This window comes from Pinus tabuliformis, chromosome 9, assembly GCF_031772625.1.
Source record: "Pinus tabuliformis cultivar Carrire ecotype Pingquan chromosome 9, CPIR1, whole genome shotgun sequence".
NCBI classification, from domain to species: domain Eukaryota; kingdom Viridiplantae; phylum Streptophyta; class Pinopsida; order Pinales; family Pinaceae; genus Pinus; species Pinus tabuliformis.
Genome location: NC_142307.1, coordinates 1,274,378,086 through 1,274,399,789, shown reverse-complemented (window position 1 = coordinate 1,274,399,789; position 21,704 = coordinate 1,274,378,086). Strand labels below are relative to the sequence as shown.

General features: G+C 39.4%; 1 protein-coding gene across 1 annotated transcript; it reads right to left on the bottom strand.

The window, feature by feature from the left end:
- Positions 1-3,741: 3,741 nt before the first annotated feature.
- LOC149153201 (uncharacterized) lies at positions 3,742-4,134 on the bottom strand. The gene has a single exon (XM_089443733.1). It carries the CDS (start codon positions 4,132-4,134, stop codon positions 3,742-3,744), a length of 393 nt encoding a protein of 130 aa, XP_089299859.1.
- Between the last annotated feature and the right edge of the window lie 17,570 nt (positions 4,135-21,704).

The window sequence follows — 21,704 nt, the reverse complement described above, 5'->3', positions numbered from 1 at the left end:
ACCATCCCATAGTCCAAAGCTGGAATGCGTCTGAAAACCGATTCAGAGGGGGATAGGCTAGGTCATCGTGCGAGCGGTTCGCCTTGGCACTACCCAGCCTGTCGTAGGGAATCTCGTGTTGTGGATGATCACAAAGAAGCTCAAGACTTGACCACCCCCATGGGACGAGGGTAACCATAGTGACTAATCATAGGAAAACACCCTATAGGATTGTCTATGGGTAGAAATTGGTTCTCTACCCTACCTTTCTTTGGAAAACTTTTCTTGTGAGGATCTGATTCCATCAAGTAAGAAGTATTTTGGAATGCCATATGAAAGATAGATTTAGGACTTGTTTGAGGATTTAGATCACCTATAGGCTAGAGGCCATTTTTCTTTGATAGGACACATTTGCTTGAATTAGAGTAACATCTTAATATCATTAGTTTACACTTTGCACCACTATAATAGGTGTTTGCTTGTTGCTTGTTGCTCTTTTTATCCTATCATCCCATTTTAGTCTTTTGAGTCATATTTTTCTTGACATCATTGCGCCCCCTAGGTTTTTATCGTAGATACTTCATGGCCTTTGCCCCCAGTTTCCTTTAGGACATCTTACTCCTCCTCGTTGAGTTAGATCACCTATAGGCTAGAGGTCATTTTTCTTTGATGGGACACATTTGCTCGAATTAGAGTAACATCTTAATATAATTAGTTTACACTTTGGACCACTACAATAGGTGTTTACTTGCTATTTGTTGCTCTTTTTCTCCTATCATCCCCTTTTAGTCTATTGAATCATATTTGTCTTGACATCATTGCGCCCTAGGTGTTTGTCGCAGAGACTTCATGGCCTTCACCCCCAGTTTCCTTTAGGACATATTACTCCTCCCTGTTGAGTTAGAGTTCATCCTCCTAGCCCTCCATTGAGTCCGTATTCTAACTCTTCTTCTGCCAATTCCTCTAGTTCTTCCTTTGATTCAGTGTCTTCTCAACCCCATACCACCACCATGTCAGGCACCATCATGGGTGAAGGAAATCAAAGTGGTAACCAAGCTAACCCCACAAGCAGAACCTCTAATGGAATGGTCACTCCTCCTCCATTTATTTCCTTTATGGTTAGTTTGAGCCACCTTTATAACAACCAACTCTTCAACGACCCTCCTCTCCATGACCCTAGTTGCCCTGATATGCCTACTAATATTCCTTTCGACATCCCCAAGTTCGAAGGTAATCCTGGAGAAGATCCAACAAATCATGTATCACTGAAGACTCCATACATATTCATTGGTTCTAATGAACTCTTACTGGAGCTACTACCATTGAAGTGGTATGTGGACCAACCACATGCCTCCCATTCCACCTTCGTGACTCTAGCCAAAGATTTTCTGTCATAATTCCAGTTACCCCTTCGATATGACATTGGTACCGAAATCTTGACCTCTTTCCATCAGACTTCTACCACCCGCCTATTTGACCATGTTCAAGAATGGCGTAGAATGAGGATCATATGTAAAGCTACTAAATTTGAAGACTGTGTCTATATCGATTGGTTCCTTAGATCACTTTTGGCCCCCATTGGTAAATATTTTGCCTCACTTCCCCTATGTTGGATATGTGTTATATTCTTTCCACATGAGGTATGGACTGGTAAGAAACCCTCTCTTTCACATCTGAGATTATTTGGCCATGATGCATATGTACATGTTTCAAAGGAGAAAAGAACCAAATTGGATATTAAATATGAAAGGTGCATCTTTATTGGGTATAAGGATGGTTTAAAAGGTTATAAGATTTGGAACCCAAAAAAAATGAAGGTTGTGTACAACTGAGATGTGGTTTTCAGAGAGGTGAAAGATGTTACTAAATATGAAGTCCCACCAAAGGAACCTGAGAAGATAGAGTTTAAGCTAAAGGAGCAAGAATATGACTCTACAACAGGACATGAATCAGAAGAGGAAGAGCCACAAACTCTAGCTGTGAGAAGATCAGTTCGAGAAAGAAGGCAACGAGAAAGGTATAGTCCATCTACTTTCTGTTCAAATTTTTATTTATCTATTACTGATGATGATTCCATAACTATTAGGGAGGCAGTAGATTTAGAGGATGGAAAACTTTGGAAAGAGGCCATGGTTGATGAAATGACATATTTGGAAAAAAACGAGGCCTAGGATTTGGTGGAGTTGTTGGCTGGAAGGAAACCCATTTAAAAGAAATGGACGTTCAAGAAGAAGATTAATGTAGAAGTCAAGGTGGAGAAATACAAAGCTCGGTTGGTAGGAAAAGGTTATTCCCATGTGTTAGAAATTTATTTTGGTGATATTTTTTCTCTTGAAGGTAGCTTCTATTAGATTACTTTTATCTGTTGCTACCACTTTTGATTTTGAGGTAGAATAGATGGTTGTGAAGACAACATTTCTTCATTGGGATTTGGAAGAAGAAATCTACATGAAGCAACCTCAAGGCTTTGCGATCAAGGGAAAGAAAGAACTGGTATGCAGGTTAAAAAAGTCTCTCTATGGAATAAAAAAATCACCAAGGACGTGGTATCATAAATTTGATACATAAATATGGGGTCTTGGCTTCACTAAAAGCAAAGTGGATTGCTATGTGTATTTTAAATTAATTGGTGACCATGTTATTTATCTAGTATTGTATGTGGGTGATATGTTTCTCATTGGAAATGCCAAAAATACTGTCCAAGATTTGAAGACCCAATTGTCTTCCAAATTCAACATGAAGGATCTTAGTGCTACAAACTATATTTTGGGCATGGAAATTGAATGAGATCGAGTATAGAGGAAGATCTGGTGAAACCATATGAAGTATGTCGAGAAAATACTGCAGAGGTTTAATATTCATAATGGTAAACCGATGAAGGTTCCTATTCCTGTAGGTGTAAATTTATCTGCTGATAAGTGTCCCAAGACACAAAAAAAGGAAGAGGACATGTCCCATCTTCCATACACAAGTGTAGTCAGTAGCTTGATGTATGCAATGGTTTGTACTAGAACATACATTTCACATTTAGTGGGAGTATTGAGCAGGTTTATGTCAAAACTAGGGAAGGAGCATTAGACAACAATTAAGTGGGTTTTTAGGTATTTGCGTGGCACTGGTGATTATGGTTTGTGCTACCAAGGAAGACTAGGATTGGACAGAGTTTTGGACATCTGTGGTTTTGTTGACACAGACTAGGCTGGAGATCTAGATCAAAGAAGATCTACAAGTGGTATGTATTTAACCGATTTGGAGGTGAAATCAGTTGGATGAGAAAGAGACAATTTGTAGTGGCACTTTCAACTACAGAGGCATAATACATGGAAGCCACTCATTGAAGCAAAGAAGTGGTTTGGTTGAAAAGATTGTGTTCAAGTATGGGGTTATTACAATGAACTATAACGATAGACTGTGATAGCCAAAGTGCAATTTTCTTGGCAAAGAACTCTGCTTATCATTCAAAGACAAATCACATTGATGTTCAATATCACTTTGTGAGGGATGTTGTTGAGGACAAAAAGGTGTTGCTGGTAAAGGTGGACACTTTGAAGAATGTTGCATATGCATTGACGAAGTCTATGAGCACTGAGAAGTTTTCTTGGTGTAGAGAAACAATGACCATTGCAGGGCTGTAGTAAGGATTGGTCTTAATTCCTCATTTTCAGATTCCGACTCTTTCTCTAGTAAAGGTTTCTTACGGCCAGCTAGCTTCACTGATGGGCTAGGTTCTGCAGGAGGGTATAACACCAAATTTTTAGTAACCTACCCATTTGAGATAACCATGTGCCCAGAACGACACCCAATATAAGCATCTACATTTGCCATCCACGGTCTTCCCAGAATCAAGGGATGGCCAGTAGCTGGGGACTGCATTTGCAGCACTAAGAAATCCACAGGATAATGCCATGAATTGACTGAGATTGTGATATCTTCCAAATTTCCTACCGGCTTGACTGTAGATTGATCTACCATCTCTACCACAGCAGGTGTATGTTTTAGGTTTCGAAGATCTAGTGCATGCATAGTTTCAGCGGTAATGACATTTATGGCAGCACCCAAATCTACCAGCACATTTGGAATTTCTACTCCATTAATTTTCATGGTTAGAATTGGGTTCCTGGGATCCCCATATTTCACAGGAATGGCCTTTCCCATCATAAAATCTAATAGCTTTCCCATCACATGAATGGTGAGTGAGTCCCTTGATTTCTTTTTAGGCTTCTTAGCACAATATTCCCTGAGAGTTTTTGCATATATAGGTATGTCCCTCATATATTGTAACAAGGGGATCTTAACAAACAAATTTTGTAACTCCCCTAACAAGTCAAACTCAACTTGAGGGATCTGTTTACTCAAGGTCAATCTTTCCAGATAGGGTGGTTCAGCTCGGTGTTCTTGAGTAATTAGCGGCTGAGGAGGTGTCTGATTTTTACTAACTTGGTTCGATTCCTCCTCAACTATTTCTGATTCTTTTGCCTCACTGCGAACTTGTGTAATGATAACAGGTGAGGGTTGAGCATCTACTACCCGCCCAGATCTCAAATTCATCTCATAAAGTTCTACGGTGGAGATGTTGTATGAAGGTAGGTTGAGGGTGTCAGCTTGCTGAGCTCCCTTATTGTTAGGATTCGGATTGGGTTGGATAGGAAGCTGAGGATGAACAGGTAGATTATTAGGAGACATATTAGAGGGAAAATGGAGTTGTTGTTGTGGCATTGACTAGGGAAATTGCCCAGGTGGAGAGGGTCCACACTAGTTCGAAGCCCACGAAGAACTCAAACTAGCTTGAGGAGCCCACTGCTGCCAGGGTGGAAGCTGATATTGGGGCCACATAGGTGGATAAGGCATGGACTGAGGACCCATATTAAAATTATTGAAATACTGAGATGGATCCAGAAACATACCTTGATTTCTAGTTGGTGGTTAAGGTTGCCATGGCTTTTTGGATCCCATAAAGTACAGTTGCTCCATCTCTTCGCCTGTCCCTTGAAAAACCACTTTCAATCCTGGCAAGGAGGGGCATGAACTTGTTGCATGATTCAGCTCACAGATTGCACATTCCTCCACGGAGTTCAATGGGCATTCTCTTTGTGGATGCTTCTTTCTGCACTTTGAGCAAAATATGGCCATAGTCCTTTCCAATTCCATCTATTTCTGTTTTACTTGGAGTGTGTCCATTTGTGTAGACAGGGTACTCAGGATATCAGTCCTCAAGTTATCCAACAGATTTCCAATTTCTGCTTTCGTGACACCTCCACCAGATACTTTTGTTGACCGAATTCCCTGTTTATTCCTTGCAACTCCCCTCAAGCACTGAATGCACAGCTCACAGATGGTATCGAAGTCCTCATTTGATATGTCTCCCTTCCCCACTATGTTTAACAGCTCCAGAGAGTCTTCTCGAAAGGCTCGAAGAAGGATAATTTTTAAAATGTCCTTATCCAAGGTAGAATGACCTGATCTTTGTAGCGTGTACTTAAACCATTCCACACAATCCTCCATGTTCTCATATTCTTTCTACATGAACTTAAAAAGTTCTTCCTTAATATCCCGAGATTTACAATAGTCCTCATACTTCTCCAAGAAAGAGGTTTTCATCTCATCCCATGTGGTGATAGTCTTTCCTCCTAGACCCATAAACCATCACAGGGTTGTCCCTTTTAGTGTAGCAGGGAATATTTTCAATTTTTGAGCATCCGTTATATAGTCATATCCCCGACATACAATATCAAATTCAAACAGGAATGTGTCGGGATCTTCTGAAGTCAGCCCATGAAAGCTAGGTAAAGTTGTTAAAGGAATGGGCTTCGTTTGTGCGCCAGTCCCAAGATCCCCAATTGGGAACTCAATAGTAGAGGTTGTAGGTGCCATGAATATCCTAATCACTGGGGATTTCAGCAGGTTCTGTAGGAAGTAATGGAAGGGTTTTTATCATAGGAGTTTGAGTTGCTTTAATAGCACTCCCTTTATCCCTTGGTGATAAAAGTACCCCTACAACTTCTTCCCCTCTGTCACAATGGCTTGACTTTTCAAACCCCTTCTCTATGACTTCTTCTTCCCTACTGGAATGGGTTGATCCCTCAAATCTTCTGCTTGCAACTTCTTCTTCCTCTATTACCAGCAGCGGTACTCCTTTATCGAGTATACTGTTGCATACCTCTTCTACTACTAGAAGGGTCTGTTGTGTTGAATCAACAGGGGGTACTGTGGATAGCACTGGTTATTGTACAGATTGTCCCTCAGATCTTGTTTGAATACCTGGCCTTACAGCAGCACAAGAAGATGCCTCTGATTCAGCTTTTGCAATGATTTTCTGGATATAAGTATTCCTTCCCAAATCCTGTCCTCCCTTCTTTGGGGCTCTTCCTCTGCCCCTTTTATTAGAATCTTTGTTCATGCAAGTCAGTGAGAGGAAAATATCTAAATTAAGTCACTATGCTCAGGACCTAGAGTAGGGTGTCAAAAGACCATTCCCTCCCCAGGATGAGAGATCGATTTTTAGCAAACAAGAAAGGAAAACGGTTAAAAGGAGATCTAGGGTTCAGGGCCTGGAGCAGGGTGTCAAAAGACCCTTCCCTCCCCAGGACAAGAAACTAAACAAGAAAAGAACACACATACAAGGAAATCTACAGCTCGGGACCTGGAGCATGGCATCAAAGGACCATTCCCTCCCAGGATGAGAGATTGGGTTTTAGTAATGCAGAAAAATTCAAAACAACTAACCGAAGAAAACAACTCGGCCCAAAAACAATAAAAGCAACAAAAATCAAAACACTACGCTCAAGACTTAGAGCAGGGTAGCACTTCCCTCCCTAAGACGAGAGATTGATCCTCTGGTTGATACAAATTGTGTCTTGCACCTTGTTAGCCTCCCCGACAATGGCCCCAAAATATTGGTGTCCGAGTGTGAATAAAATATTCAACCCTTTACTACATTAATTCATCAATCTAGGTGCGTACAACTTTCAAGGTAATGCTAAAGGTATATGTAGGGGCAAGGTTACAACCTTGCATCAACCAAGGATTCGTGATTAAGAAATCAACACATCGAACAGGAATAGAAATTAAATCGTAGAATGTAAGAGGCATTCACAACAGTCTATAAAGATCTGTAACAGCAATAAAGAAGCTTGCAACATTCTAGGCACGATATTATGATGAGATATATCAGATGGAAGAGCTCATGACTGTCATGACCCCTCTATTCATCTTGCCCAACAACAAAGGCCACTCCAGAGACATTCTGAAGGATTGGGTAAAGGAGCCAACTCGTTTCAAGATGACCCCTAATCGGATCTATAAGACGAAGATATTAAGGAAGTCATACCAATACTTGGTCATATTCGCATGTCGACTGAGTGGCCAAGCGAGCACTGAGACCTTCCCTCGGAGTTGGTTGGTCGTACTGGACCAATCGGATAGAGAAGGAAGACCATGCAACTGGTCTAGCATACTGGCTCATTAGCTGAAGGAGCAATCATGAAGGCTTGACAGTCACCTGAAGCCATGCATGCAAAGATTTACATGTACATCTATATTCTAGATGCATTTTGTGCCTGACATGAGTTCCTGGGCTTAGAGTGGGCATGGTCACCGGCGAAGACTCTTGTGAGCACATATTTCAAGCTATTCTCTAAGTGCAGCTCCAGAGGAGTGATCAAACGGCTGTCCGACCATCTTGTCACCCCAGTGTATAGGTTGATATTCGAACAGGATCCACCCTGCATGTCAGAAGAAGCAATGAAGGCATTGTTAGGCATTGCAGATTGGTATGCCTCACTAGATGACACGTTCATTTGAGTGTTCAGTGCGAAGAAGCCTCTACATGTTCTGCCAAAGTTTGTTTTGGATGTGCTTTTCATGCAAGAAGTAGCGTATCATATCTCAGTAAGATTAACAACTAGGTTGTAGTGGAAGAAGAAGGCACCTTGGCCCACTCTTCCGTTGCGGATTGGGTTATACGAGATCCAGAGCATCAAGCAAGTGAATATTGAAGCTGAAAAAATTATGAAGTACCCATTCGACCTTCGAAGCTTCAACCGGTATGACCCACATTGCATTGTGAAGGATCACGCATGAGATTTCAGTTCAATTAGATCCATGGGGCATTTCATTGGGCCGAGGAAGACTCATGGAGATATTTTTACCATTACTCTAGACCCAATGAACATGTAAGTTTCGCCATAGAATGGTTAGCATGGCAACATGAAGCAGCACCACAGAGAACACCAATAGTAGCATCAGTAGCAGCAACAGCAAAGGTAGCAGAGCCAAGAATAACTATGCATGACAAAGGGAAGAGAAATATTGTTGACCGCATGGAGGAGGAACAAAGTTGCTTCGAGCAGATCCACTTGTAGAATAAGAAGCTATGGCTATTCAACATAAGAGGCAGCAACACAACAAGCGAATCGCGTGAAGATAGAGGGATAAGAAGTGAATGGAAGAAGCAAAGAAGGAGTTGCATGAGCTGAGGGAACAACTTTGGAAAGAACAAGAGTTGTGGGAACATGACAAGGAAGCGCAACAATAGTAGATTCAGTAGGGGGCGCATCACGTGCAGATAGAAGAAGCAGCGGCCATACAAGTATTTGATTCTTTTGAACAACTGGCATTAGGAAAACATGGTGAGCCCTCGCAGGAGAAAGACTTTGCTCATGCAATAGAACATGCTCTTGAACAGTTGGATGCAGACATAGAGTAGCCATAATTGGAATAGGACACTGACCTCATGGCTCACCACAAAGAGGTCGACTCGCTCGCTTCAATGCATCCACATGATGAGTAAGTCTTGAATGACCAAGGAGGCACCGAGATCCTTGGTGGTCAGCCGGAAGCAGAGATGCGCAATAGATCCTTTGATGAATCTCAACATAAAGTTGTGCAACCTGACATAGTACCAACTCCAGAGGACTGAACATCCCCTGTGCAAGTTGAAGAACAAGTGATCGTGACCAATGTGCAAAAGGACCTAGCTACTTTGGCCGATGCAACTAAAGTGTATGCCAAAGCCACTAGCTACAGTATTCGCTTCCTCATAGCTGAGAATGAGCGAATGGCGAAGGAACTACAGGTGGCCAACCAGGGAGGAGACTTGGTGACAATTTCTACCCAAGGTGAACTAAATAAGGAAATACTAGATGAAGTATTGTCCTTGGACACAGTCATGTGAGCTTTGTACTCCAAGTTCGGTGCCATGCATCAAGCAATTGTTCATCTTCACGGATGGCAACATCGATGTGTGAGAAGAGCTCACATATTGAAGAACATACATGCTACTATTGACAACATGCAGGCATGGATGATGAAGTACAAGGGAGCCCCACTTCATTTACCCAAGATGATAAGGGCCAATGTGGTTGAGCTGCAAGCACGTATCCGAAGTTAGATCCAGAACTATGAGGACCTACCGCAACTCATCACTGGAATACAGGCTTCCCATGCATGAGTATTCAAGAGCATGGAGGTTTTGGTGCACACACATGCGATTACATGACTTGGGACTCTCACCCAAGAGAAGACCAAGAAGCAGGTCCAACAGGAGCTTGACTCGTACTTCGACGAGTTGATGCGCATCGCCACTAGTCCAGACTTGCCTATCAATGCAGACATCACGCGCAAGTATGTTGCTGGTTCGGAAACATTGAGGACAATGATGTGCATGCTTTCAGATGAGTTGTACAGAGGAGCCCAAGCAGTGTACCCGGATGCCATGGAGGCAAGGTTTAGGTTCCAAACGGATGTCACAATGAAACATATGAACACTATCAGAGACTACCAATCTTGGCACCAATATGCTACTGTTGATCAGCATGAGGATGTCAAGCAGTTGGACTTCTATAGTTTTCTAAGTCATAGTGATGTCTAGTTTGGCTTGTTCAAGCCATTGTTCACATGGGTACATGTGCATTGTAATGTTGAGTCATGTCAAGTGTATGTCAACTGTCAAAAGTGAATGTAACAGTCATAGTAGGTGAAGAGTCATGAGGGTAGTTGAACGGTCACAAAGGGGATTTTCAAGGGTCACCTCACTCTCTACTATAAATAGTCCCTCATAACTCATTATATAGGCTTTTGGTCAGCCAAGCTTCTACTAAGACTATCTTGAAGAAGGCTTGGACAGTATTGCAACACGCCTTGGCTTCTCCACTGCACAGAGCTAGTACATCTCTTTGGAGGAGCAGGCGGATGTGGCTGTAATGTTCCACTATTGGGGCTAGTAGGGTTTACATGGTGTATTGTATGATTGTGACTTACAATTCTTTCATAATAAGAGCCAACACATTTTCATGCATATGTTGTTATTGTAGTTGGACTATTCCAGTTGCCTTAATGATATATGTTGTTTAACTTACATACTTGTATATGAATTGATTTGTATGCAATTATATGAATCTTGTTTCTAATGTGTTGCATATGTTGTTAATGTTTTCACTGTCCGTGTCGACTGCTCTTCCAGACATTAGTCAGACCTTTCTCATGAACCTTTCTATATCAACTATCACACTCGTCTCAAACTGATCCGTGAGTGTTTTTCGTGTTATCTTACCTTGTTGTTCTGACTACCGCATCCAAGTGGACTGCTCCGCCGGAAGCTGTGCATGTCCTTTGTGTGGTGTGTTCCTAGCCGAGTTGGGATTGATCCCTTTCAAATTGGAACTCACCTCTACCTTCCTCTCCCTTCAAAGTGTTGGAACCTCTCTTACATATTCCTTGCCTCTCTTCATCAGTCACACCCTTGCTACTGACAGAGTTATCTTACTTGCCTCTGTGCAACATCGCGGTCAAGGCATTACCTTACGACCCACTGAAGGGACTCCTAAACCAAATGGTCTGAGGTCTAATTGGGACTTCTTACCGGGGAGATCCCCTTGACATGTTGGCGGGTCCAACACTGTCAACAAGAAGCTATCGTGTAAACCGTTGAATAATTTGGCTCTAACACGTTCTATAGAGGTTCGATATTCTATTTCTTGTTCTTCGCAAAACTTGTCCAGGATCGAATTGAGCCACTCATGCAAATTTGTTCGCTCATCGTTTGATAGTTTCAAAAAAAGTTGGGCATCCATTTCCTTCTGAGGATTTTTCATGGGCGACTCGTTTGAGGAGTTTATTGGAATCTATGAGGACACTTTCAATAAATAACTCATGCACTTCTGTGAGGAAATTGGCTCATGCTTCTGCTATTGATAGTAGATTTCTTTGTGCATAGTTCTTCATATAATTATTGATTTTTTTCTCCCACCATAATTGTATCTCCTCCAATGTGAAAATATATGCTTGTATACTTTTGTGACTCGATTTCTGACTACTAGAAACAAAACCAATGTTGTAATCTAGGGAAAAGAGTGCACAGTTACCAATAGTACATACAACATCCAATCACATAACAAGCATAAGTAAAGATACAAAGATACAATAATGGAGAACTAGTGAAAGCACTCTGATATATTATCTCTTATTAGCCGAATCAGAACTGATATCTATATATATATATATATATATATATATATATATATATATATCTATATATATATATAGATAGATAGATAGATATAGATATGGAGAACTAGTGAAAGCACTCTGATATATTGTCTCTTATTAGCAGAATCAGAACTGATATATATATATATATATATATATATATATATATATATATAATGTCAGGACAGTTACAATAGTCTAGCTATCTGACCAAACATCATAACTAATCCAACATTAGTTAACTCTTTTTACAATATATGTTTGTTGACTCGATTTGAGCTAGTTTGCTAAGCCAACCAGCTCCTCCAATAGGTACCCATTGTTTCACTAGATTTTTGTAACTCAAGGGAACCTCGATGTCATCTATGCCCTCATTATCATAAGAACATGATCCCCCTTTAGTGAGAAAAAATTCCACGCTTCTATGGAATTTTATTTTAATCTTTTCACCTCTAGTTGATACTTGCCTGCTAGATGATGTAGCAGATGTTTGGTAAATTTATTCTATCCTACCTGAACTTCTGTCACTCGAAAAATATATATTTGACAAATAACTATTTGTTTGAACATCTTATAACACTCTATCAAATTAGATCAACTATTAGTCAGCGTCATAAGGGATGTTGATAAATGTCTTAACGAAACCACAAGAACATTATAATAGTATAAGGGACTTACAAGGAAGCTCTTTGCGTTTAAAATATTTAGGTAATATTTAAAAACTTGAGAACTTGAGAACCTATTCATCCTAACCAATGAACTCACTCGATAACTTGAGAACTCAACATAATAGGATAGCATTTAATCTTCCATTACAAAAAGATACCCACATACTTCAACATGTTGAATAATGTAACTAGTTTTTGTCTTCATAATTGTCATTTCACTCATGTCATGATGTAATTATTATGTATCTATCAAAATAAGAAAGAAAATGATTTTTGTAAAGAATGGGTTTCATTCTCAAGTAAATTTTTCATTAGGTCAAGCATTTATTGAATGCTCCTATGGTTTTTCATGAGTCAAGAGTCCTTGTTTTTTAGCAATGTTTCACATGGTGGAAAATACGACGACAATCATCTTTTGATAAGTTTGGGTGGAAATGTTGGGTTTGAAGATATACCGAGATATCTCCATACCATGGGTCAGAAGATTCGACCGTATAAATTGATTCATCTGGCATAGGATCATGGGCTACTTCATATAGCTGGACTCGTCTGATAACAACTCAGCAAACACCAAAAAAATGTTAGGTTTTGTGTTGGTGAAGACTAGATCAAATTCCTGGAGTATAACTATCCACTTAGAATACTTTCCTCCAAAGATATGAGGAGAAAAAATGTGTCTCATAGGGTTCTCTAGAGAAATAACAATGGTCTAGTGCAAGAGTATGTAGTGTCAGAGTTAGCTGACCACAAAGACTACTACCAAAGAAAGTTTCTCCACATGTGAGTACCAAAGTTTAGGCCTAGCGAGGCCTTTGGAAAGGTAGTAAATCACATGCTCATTATGAAAGTCATCTTCTTGGACAAACACCATGCCTATAGAGGATTGTGATGCGGTGAGATATAGTGAAAATTTGTGATTGTAGTCAGGAGCGCTTAATAGTGGAGCAAAAGTCAAAGCTTGTTTCAAGGCATCAAATGATCTTTGAGCCTAACCATCTTGCAAAAAAGGAAATACTTTCTTTAATACGTGCATTGAACCTTTTTTAATTATGGCATAGTTAATGAAAAAATGAAGTAGGAAGTTTTCCTTCCCCTAAAAACTTTGGAGTTGAATAATAGATTGTGGAGGGGGGAATTTGAGGATTGTGTCAACCTTAGTGGGATCAACTTGCATCCTGTGTTTTGAAACAATGAAACCAAGGAGGCGATTAGACTCTATGAAGAAAACATACTTGTGAAGATTTAGATAGATGTGATAAAATTGAAACCTAAGAGCTAGGCAATCGAAACAATGAAGATGAGCTAGGCGATTGAAACGATGGTTTGAGTGAGTAGGAAGTTCATCCAATAAGCATGCACAATCTATTTGATATCATGAAAGGCAAATTCCATATACCATTAAAAATTCCCCCCTACATTTTTAAGACCAAAGGGAAGTTTTAAATAAGAAAATGTGCCCCAAGGATGGATAAAATAATTTTTGTGTTGATCGGTTGGTTTGATAGCGATCTAGTTGTAGCCAGAGAACCTGTCCATAAAGGTAAAAGTGTGGCAACCAGCGGAGTCATCGATAACATGGTCAATGAAAGGTATTAGATAATTATCTGTTGGACAATAAATATTAAAGTTGCAGTAATCAACACATATAAATATGGTTCCATGTTTCTTATTGACAGAGACTACATTAAAAACCCGTTCCATTAAAGGAATGGGGTAGATGAAACTAGCTTTGAGCAACTTTTCAATTTTATCCTTGATGGAAGTTGACTCACAAGGGGGACTGGTCTAAGTCTTTGTCAGATGGGCTTGGAATCAATATATGTCTTGATTTGATTTTCGACCATATATGTATCTATGCTAGGCATTTCCTCATAAGACCAAGCAAAAATGTCACAAAATTCTTTAAAAAGGCAGGTGAAGCTAGTAATCTCCTGAGGAGTGAAATTTTCTCCAATATATATGTTTTCCATGACACTTGTCTGATCGATATGTCAATAGGCATTATTTTAGATAGGTTACCTAAGTTTCCTTCCACATCAATCTGATGAAAAGTTGTAAAGGGGGAAGGAAAAATATCAAGGAAATCAAGAGATAGGATTTGTAAAGGATATGTGCCCAATTCAATTTGAAGAGAGACTGAGGCATAATGATGAAACTCATCCCAAGTAGGATCATCTAAAGACATGACTTCCATGATAGCCTCTTCTGATGGTAATAAATTGTCAAGGAAATAAATAGAGGGAGTTGCAATGGGAGAATAAGTGGTATCGCTGGCCTACACCAAGGAGGACGAAGACTCAGATGCCGACTGGATAACTTGATAAGCTAACTTAGTAGGTGAGAGGGACATTTGGTCTCCAAAAGAATCAATGGTAGAAGGGGTCAAGAGGATCCAAGGATTGGTAAGGCCATCAAAAATAGTAGATACCATTGAAGCAGACATAGGAACCTTAGATGACGGAAGAGGGAAACACCCTAAAATCAAGGAGGCCTTCAGCAAACTAGTACCAATGCAGACAAATGTGTCAAGAGAACAACCCACTAGAGGAACATTGTTGGAAAGTAATGGTTGAAACTCAGGGGTGTAGAAGGATAGTTGATCCAAATTCACAATATTCCCTTGGTGAAGGAAAGTGACAACTCTAATTACTGGCGAGACAATGGCCTGCATTTCATAAGTCCAAATATGTCCAAGAAGAAGATTTTAATTTAGCAAGCGATCTACAAATTCTATATCAATGGAAACAATTCCCCCCTAAGAGTGATGGTGAAGCTAGAAAGGTATCCTTTTGGAGTGAAGGTGTGGCCATCAAAATATTTCAAGGAATTCAACGACAGGGATAAAGTGGGTGAACCCAAGGCAAGGCAACAGGAAGTAGCCATCACACAAGTAGATACACCTTCATCAATGACAATGTGGTGGATGACTTTACTTTTGCATGAACCTGCACTTAGATTTCAAGTTGATGGGAAAGGCGAGGTGTACTTTTGTCCATGTTAAATACAACTAGGTTGGAATCCTAAGGGTCAACTCTGACTATAGCTTAAAGAAAATATTTATGTTGCACCAAACAAGTTTGTAATACTTTGAGAGTGGACATGGCACTAGGCGCCTACATGAGATATTATACAATATTGCAGTTTTGTGCATCATGAGCAGACGGATTATATGTATTATGATGAATTTTCCCTTTGGGGGGATCAATCACAAGATCTACAACATGCCTCTCGATATGTAAATCATTAGGTGGAGGCTGGGTGGAGCTTGATGGGGCGATCAAAGTGTTGGAGATAGGGTTCCCATAATTATTGTCTCAAGTTTGTAATTCAACTACCTTAAAAGCATAGATAGTTGACGATCATTCTCTAGAAGGAGGTGGATGAGAACAACTATTTCCCCCATTGTGGGGGTGGGTGTGGGTTCAAAACAAGGTGTTGTTGTTGTTGTTGCTGATCAAGGAAAGGGTTATTAAGGACAACAAGGGTCCTAGAATCCCTTCGTACAAGGAGATCAACACATTTCTATAAATGAGGAAATTTGTAGGTTAAATGGTCCTCAACATAGATCTTACAAGGAAACTTAATCTCTTTCTCTTTAACTTTGTCAGATTTAGTAGCGGTAGGGGATTTTTGAGTTTGGGTGTTTTTAACAAGTTGCTACTCCTCAAAAGGAACACATTTTTTCTTATTCTTCTTTTTCTTACCACTGGTTGGTTTCATAGACTGCACTAAGTTAATCATAATGGTTGGAGGGATAGTATAGTAAGCCATTGTAGTTGAGGTGGGGGTAGAAATAATGGAAAACTAAGTATATTTCCCACTCAATTGGTTTAAAACAGTTCTGGTGGTAGCAACAATGAGATTGTTGGCATGTGGAACAGACTACTAAGTGGTACGAGTATGTGATGTTCGAGGAGAAATAGGGATCAAGTCATAAAGGGTGCTTGATTGTGAATAGATAATATCAATATCTTGGGCATGTCGAATGACTTGGTCTTCCATAACATCTCCAAACATGGAAATGTACTTCGCGATGACAGGTAGAATATATTTGCAGAACCAATCTAATTATAGGAAATCATGAATAGGTTCCTTTAATAACCTCTGCCATCATCTCCATTGATTAGAGAAGTGGGTACAGGTGTTCTGGCACAAGGTGGTCAAAAGTTCCACTCCAGTTTCATAACAAATGGGTAACTGCAAGTGCTTAAGGAATTCCATGGAGAGGGTGTTAAAATTGTTAACAGAGGCACATGGTAATTCGATATAACATCTGACAGCGTTATCAATCAGGGTACAAAGGAAAAGTATGAGCCAAATACTGTCACCAATCATGGAATTGGAAACAAAACAAAGATGGTATGTAGTGACATGTGTCGCCCAAGCATCTCCCTGTTTGCCTTCAAACTTTGGAATGTCGACAAGGATTTTGTGTGGGGTTGGAGGCTACAATAAGTTATTATTGATAGGGTTTTTAGTAAACTTGTACATACCCATGATGTCAAGAGTATCAAAAAATGGCAATGGAGTAGGTGTCGTCGAATCTGACTGGGGAAGGCTAGGATGACCAGAAGGAATTGGTGGTCCAACCATCAATTGGTTTTTGGTAGGGTACATGGGTTGGGTTGGGTAATAATTTCCTTGAGGTAGAGATGTGGTTGTATAAAGTGGCGGGCCATAAGGCATGCCCCCAACCTGAGGGATGTTGCCAACAAAGCGATTACCCGCGGGATAGATGTTCCCCCAACAGGTATTGACGGTTGAGTTGGGAAGCCCCAAGGAGATGAAACAGGCTTAGGTTACGGAACACTACTAGCCACATAAGGCGGGTTAGGTGCAGGATTCCCACCTTTCATGATAATGGGACTACAATCAATAAGAAAACCACCTACAGGGAAAGAATCAATCAAAGACAAATCTATTTGTAGCACAAGTTGCATGGGGGCGAGAATGCCCCCATTGATCAAATAAGTAGTAGAAACATTACCCCCACCTTGTGGTGAAGGGGGGTTGAACTTGAAAATAGATTCCAACCAAAAGGATTATTGAAGGTTAGCGAATTGACAACACCCAATGGGGTGAGGTCTGGAGGTCCAGGAGCTGATACAAAAGGGGTAGGTATGGTAGGAGGAAACAATTGCGACACACCAGCCATATTCGATGTAGCTAAGGTTCCTAGATTAGGTATAGGATGAACATAAGACAACCAACAAATGGTGTAGAAACTGAAACAAGTGGGTTATATGGAAATGGAGAAAAAGTATCCAAAAAATTCCATGAATCACCAATAGTCATTGGGATGTTTGAGGTGGAAATTGATGAAGAAACTATAGGCAAAGTTGTTATCTAAAGCAAAATAGGCCCAAGAGGATCTTTAAGTGGATGATTATAAGGAGGTATTAGACCTTTAGTAAAAGGTTCCTCAGGTAGAATAGAGTCTGGGTTAGTATGCAATGATTCTGAATTGGAAATGAGAGACTGAATCCCCTCAGTAGCAGGAGAATTTGATTCACTTGGGAATTCCTCCTTAAAAAGTGGAGGAAGACCATGTAGCCATTGAGACTGATGAAGAGGTCTGGTAGAAGCCACAATGAATGATATAAATTAAAAAAAAAAACAAAATTTAGCGATTTGTTTGTATCATCTCAGTAACAAATAGCACACACCTAAAAAGGAAAAATATATATGAGATAAACAAGCAATCAAACTTCGTCTGATAGTCCCAACTAGCTAGTGATGAAGTCCAGTGTCGAAGGAATATAAGAGAAAGTTAGTCAAAACTAGATAGTTATGATTAATCCTAATCTTCACCTAAATCTTACTGAGAAGGGGCCAAGCACTCTCGTGAATATGATTACCCTCCCAAAAAACCAAAGACAGAGTAGGTTCGCTTGTCTAGGTACTAGGGCATCCCACCCTAGTCACCTTGTGTACATCAACTCTGAAATCTCTAAAAGGATCCCAAATATACCAAATACCCACTAAAATGAAATTGAAAGTGGGATACGTTCTCTCACACTCCGATGTTGTCTTGTGCTTAGCTCTTGTGTTAAAGGAGCAGTCCCAGTTGATATGAGTGTAACAAGATTTTCACTCTTTATTGACACTAGTTTAGTTTTGTAGCCTTGGGGAGTTGAATTACACAACCTAACCCAAGACCCTAACCTAAGCTAATGTGTGGTTTCCTGTGATAAAGAGTTGTTGATTACTTTTACTACATGGTTTCTTTTAAATGTGATTTATTAATGTATTCAGAAGGGTGTTGACGTATGATGTGGTGAGACTTGATTCAAACCATCCAGAAAATATGATTTTTAATTTGAATTCGATGAGAAAGAGATTCTACAAGGAGAGAGTAATAAACATATTTTGCAAAAAAAAGAGCCCTAATGCAACTTATAACATTTCACAACAGATGCATTAGGGTAAACATAAAGTAAAATTTTCGTTTTATTTTGTTAATAATGCAACTAATCTATCTTTTTCAAAAGGAAAATTGCATGGATGCAACTATAAGAATCAAAGTTTTAGCTAGTACAGACCCAAGGATTAATAGAAAAGCAAATATCTAAACAATGAATTCCACAAACTAGGTGAAAAACAAAGTTTTAAGACACTAACGTAGGTTTCTAGACCACACGGGGTGTTAACAGCTAGGGTAATTCACTCTGCACAAAGGAATCATGCGTTAAAGCAAAATGAAAAGCACTAGAAGGGCACATTACATTGGCTTTTCTCGGAAAAAAAGATAATCCATGTTACAACAGAGACTAAGACTAGTAAAACTAACATGCACACATTTAAATGACAAGAATTCAACACTAACAAGACCAAACAAGACCAGAGATTTAGGATCTAGGAGATAAAACAAAAACCAAGAATCAAAATGATCCCTAGTGGAGTCACCAATTTTTCTATAGGGATTTGTGCTCAAATGTTCAAAGGAGAAACCCTCTCAAGTTTTCCCAGAATCTAAGGCAGCCATATCAAGAGATCTAGTACAACATGGTTGGATATATTCAACAATGTAAGTAATAAGTTGGAATTGACAAAAAAAAAGTGAGAGATAACTTGCTTATCCCTTAGCATAGCCCAGTTGTAAAAATTAGTGTGGTTAAGAGAGGTCCTCAACCAGCTCCAAAAGTGTTACGTGATAAAACTCCCTAGGTTCTGGGTTGAGAACCCCAATAGATCGAAGGGCATACACTAACAAGAAGAAAGCAAACAAGTAGTCCTAATGCTTAAACTACTAAATTGGGATGAAGAGATAGTACCCATAGGTCCTACGTTTGAGGATGCTCCCGTAGGTTCCAAACCCTCTGCTTCCTCCAATGCTTCAAAACTTGCAACTCATTCTAGAAAAGCATATATACTAGCAGTAGTTCAAAGCATGTTCAAGATATGAATGTTAGATCATATAAGCATATCGATATAAAACATGATATCATACATAATTATATCATAACATGATTTAAATAATAAAGATCATCACATCGGGAATAAGAAAAAGCTTCTTTATTGATGTTTGCAAAGAATGTGGAAGAATACAACCTGATTCGACCACGGCTCCAAGCGAAACCTTCCTCCAAATCTGTCTAGCCCAAGCCTCAACAATCCTCTTTCAAATGCATACACATAGATGCCATATAAAGGAGATGGAAATCTCTATGAGGAAATAAGGGTTTCCTATAACTGGGAGTGTAGGAGGCACAGGGATAAATCAAACTTGATCAGGGACCAATTGGATATAATATCAATATCCTATCTTTCTCTCCCCTTAGGCCTTCCCATGAGGTGTATTTATATCACCCCAAAATAGTTGTTTCAGTTGGGATACAGTTAGGCCACAGGCTCCTGTAGGTGGGCTTCTGGTGTAACCCATAAACCCCGCCCATAAAATAGGGATTTTATATTTTTTTAATATTTCAAATTATATACACAGGTTGGGTATAGTTGGACCCGTGTGTGCACGTGCTTTTTGAAGGGCAGAGTCGCGTATGGAATTTAAAATAATGTTTTTTAGAAAATGGACCAAGTCTGAAGGGAAAGAGTTGCCCAAGGCCATGACTCAGAGCATCAAGTATACAAGGGTTATAAATGATGTTATAACAAAGAGAAAAACCTACACAAAAAGAAAACAAATGTGATCTTCACAACATATAAACTATATGAATTCAAAACACTATTAAGTAAGTAGTAAGGTTATCATTAAATACATCATCAAGAAACCATAATCCAAATCATTGCAGCATAAGTACAAGAAGCATAAACATTAGACAATGATATGGATGAAATAGTAGTAGATCTATATATTCAGTCAATGAAGGAAGATTACAACCATAAGTAGTTGTAGTAAGACCTCCTCTAGCTCCTAGCTCTTCAATCTCTCTCTCTCAAACAATATCTTGGCAGCATAACAATACATGAATTCTGATCTCAATCTCAATGGCCTAGCCTCCAATATATAGGCAAGGGGAGGGTGAAAAGACTACCAATTCTTCCTTTATATTACTTTGGGAAAAATCCATAGGGTGGAAGATGTTTCCTTTGCTTTATTTCTTTCTTCCACTTTACTATGCTTTGTTAGGATAGGAAAAATCAATGGATGATCTTGAGGCGATATTATTCCAACTTTGTAGAGTCTACTTGAGTGAACAATAGAGTCACAGTGAGTCAACTCATGATTTTTTCTCGTGGCTACGTGAAAGTTTGGTAATGCTGGTCCCATGTAGATACAAAGTGTCAACTGCTAGGGTAACACAGATTATTGTTCTATGACCAACGTTAACATGATATGATGTTGTCTTGCATGGTACTTTATAGCTTCAAAAGGCCTGAAACAAGGGTGTATTTTAGGAAGAAAGATGGTCGCCTCCTCTAATATGATGAGGAGGTATTTTCCGATATAAAAAGCACCATAACAAGAAACTCTTGTCACCCCACCCGACGGTGAGGAGCACAATGCAAAGCAGGAAGAAAAAAATTGAAGAAGTTTTGAAGTTAATGAGATAATTCCAACATATTTCATAGGAATTAATAACTCATTTGGAATGAGAATAGAGAGGACCTACTATGTAAAATGAAGGGCCCCAAAACCTAGCAATAAACGATGTGAATCAAGATATGGAAAATGTAAAGTTTCCAAAATTTTGGGAGTCCAAAAATGGAAAAATTGCAGAAGCATGGCTAGAAAACATGGCTATGTGCTTCACTCAGAGGAACTACACCTCAAATATGAAGGCCAAGATGGTTGTATTCCAATTAAAATCAACTGAATTTATTTGGTGGAAAACATTATTACCTTAGTTGGGGATGTATATCTTAGAGGTAACTTAGGAGTTATTTGAAGGAAAGTTTAAAGAACACTATGTATTAGAGGAGTTCATTGAAATACAACTAAATGAATTCAATGCACTGAAGCGAGGTAGTTGATCAATGCCTAAGTATGAGGCTCATTTCATGGAACTACTTCATTATGCCCCTCGCTTAAACATAGGGAAGTGTAGAGAAAACTATTAGGGTTTTTATATGCTCTTTTAATTCCATATATTTTTAGATGTCAATTGAGAATTT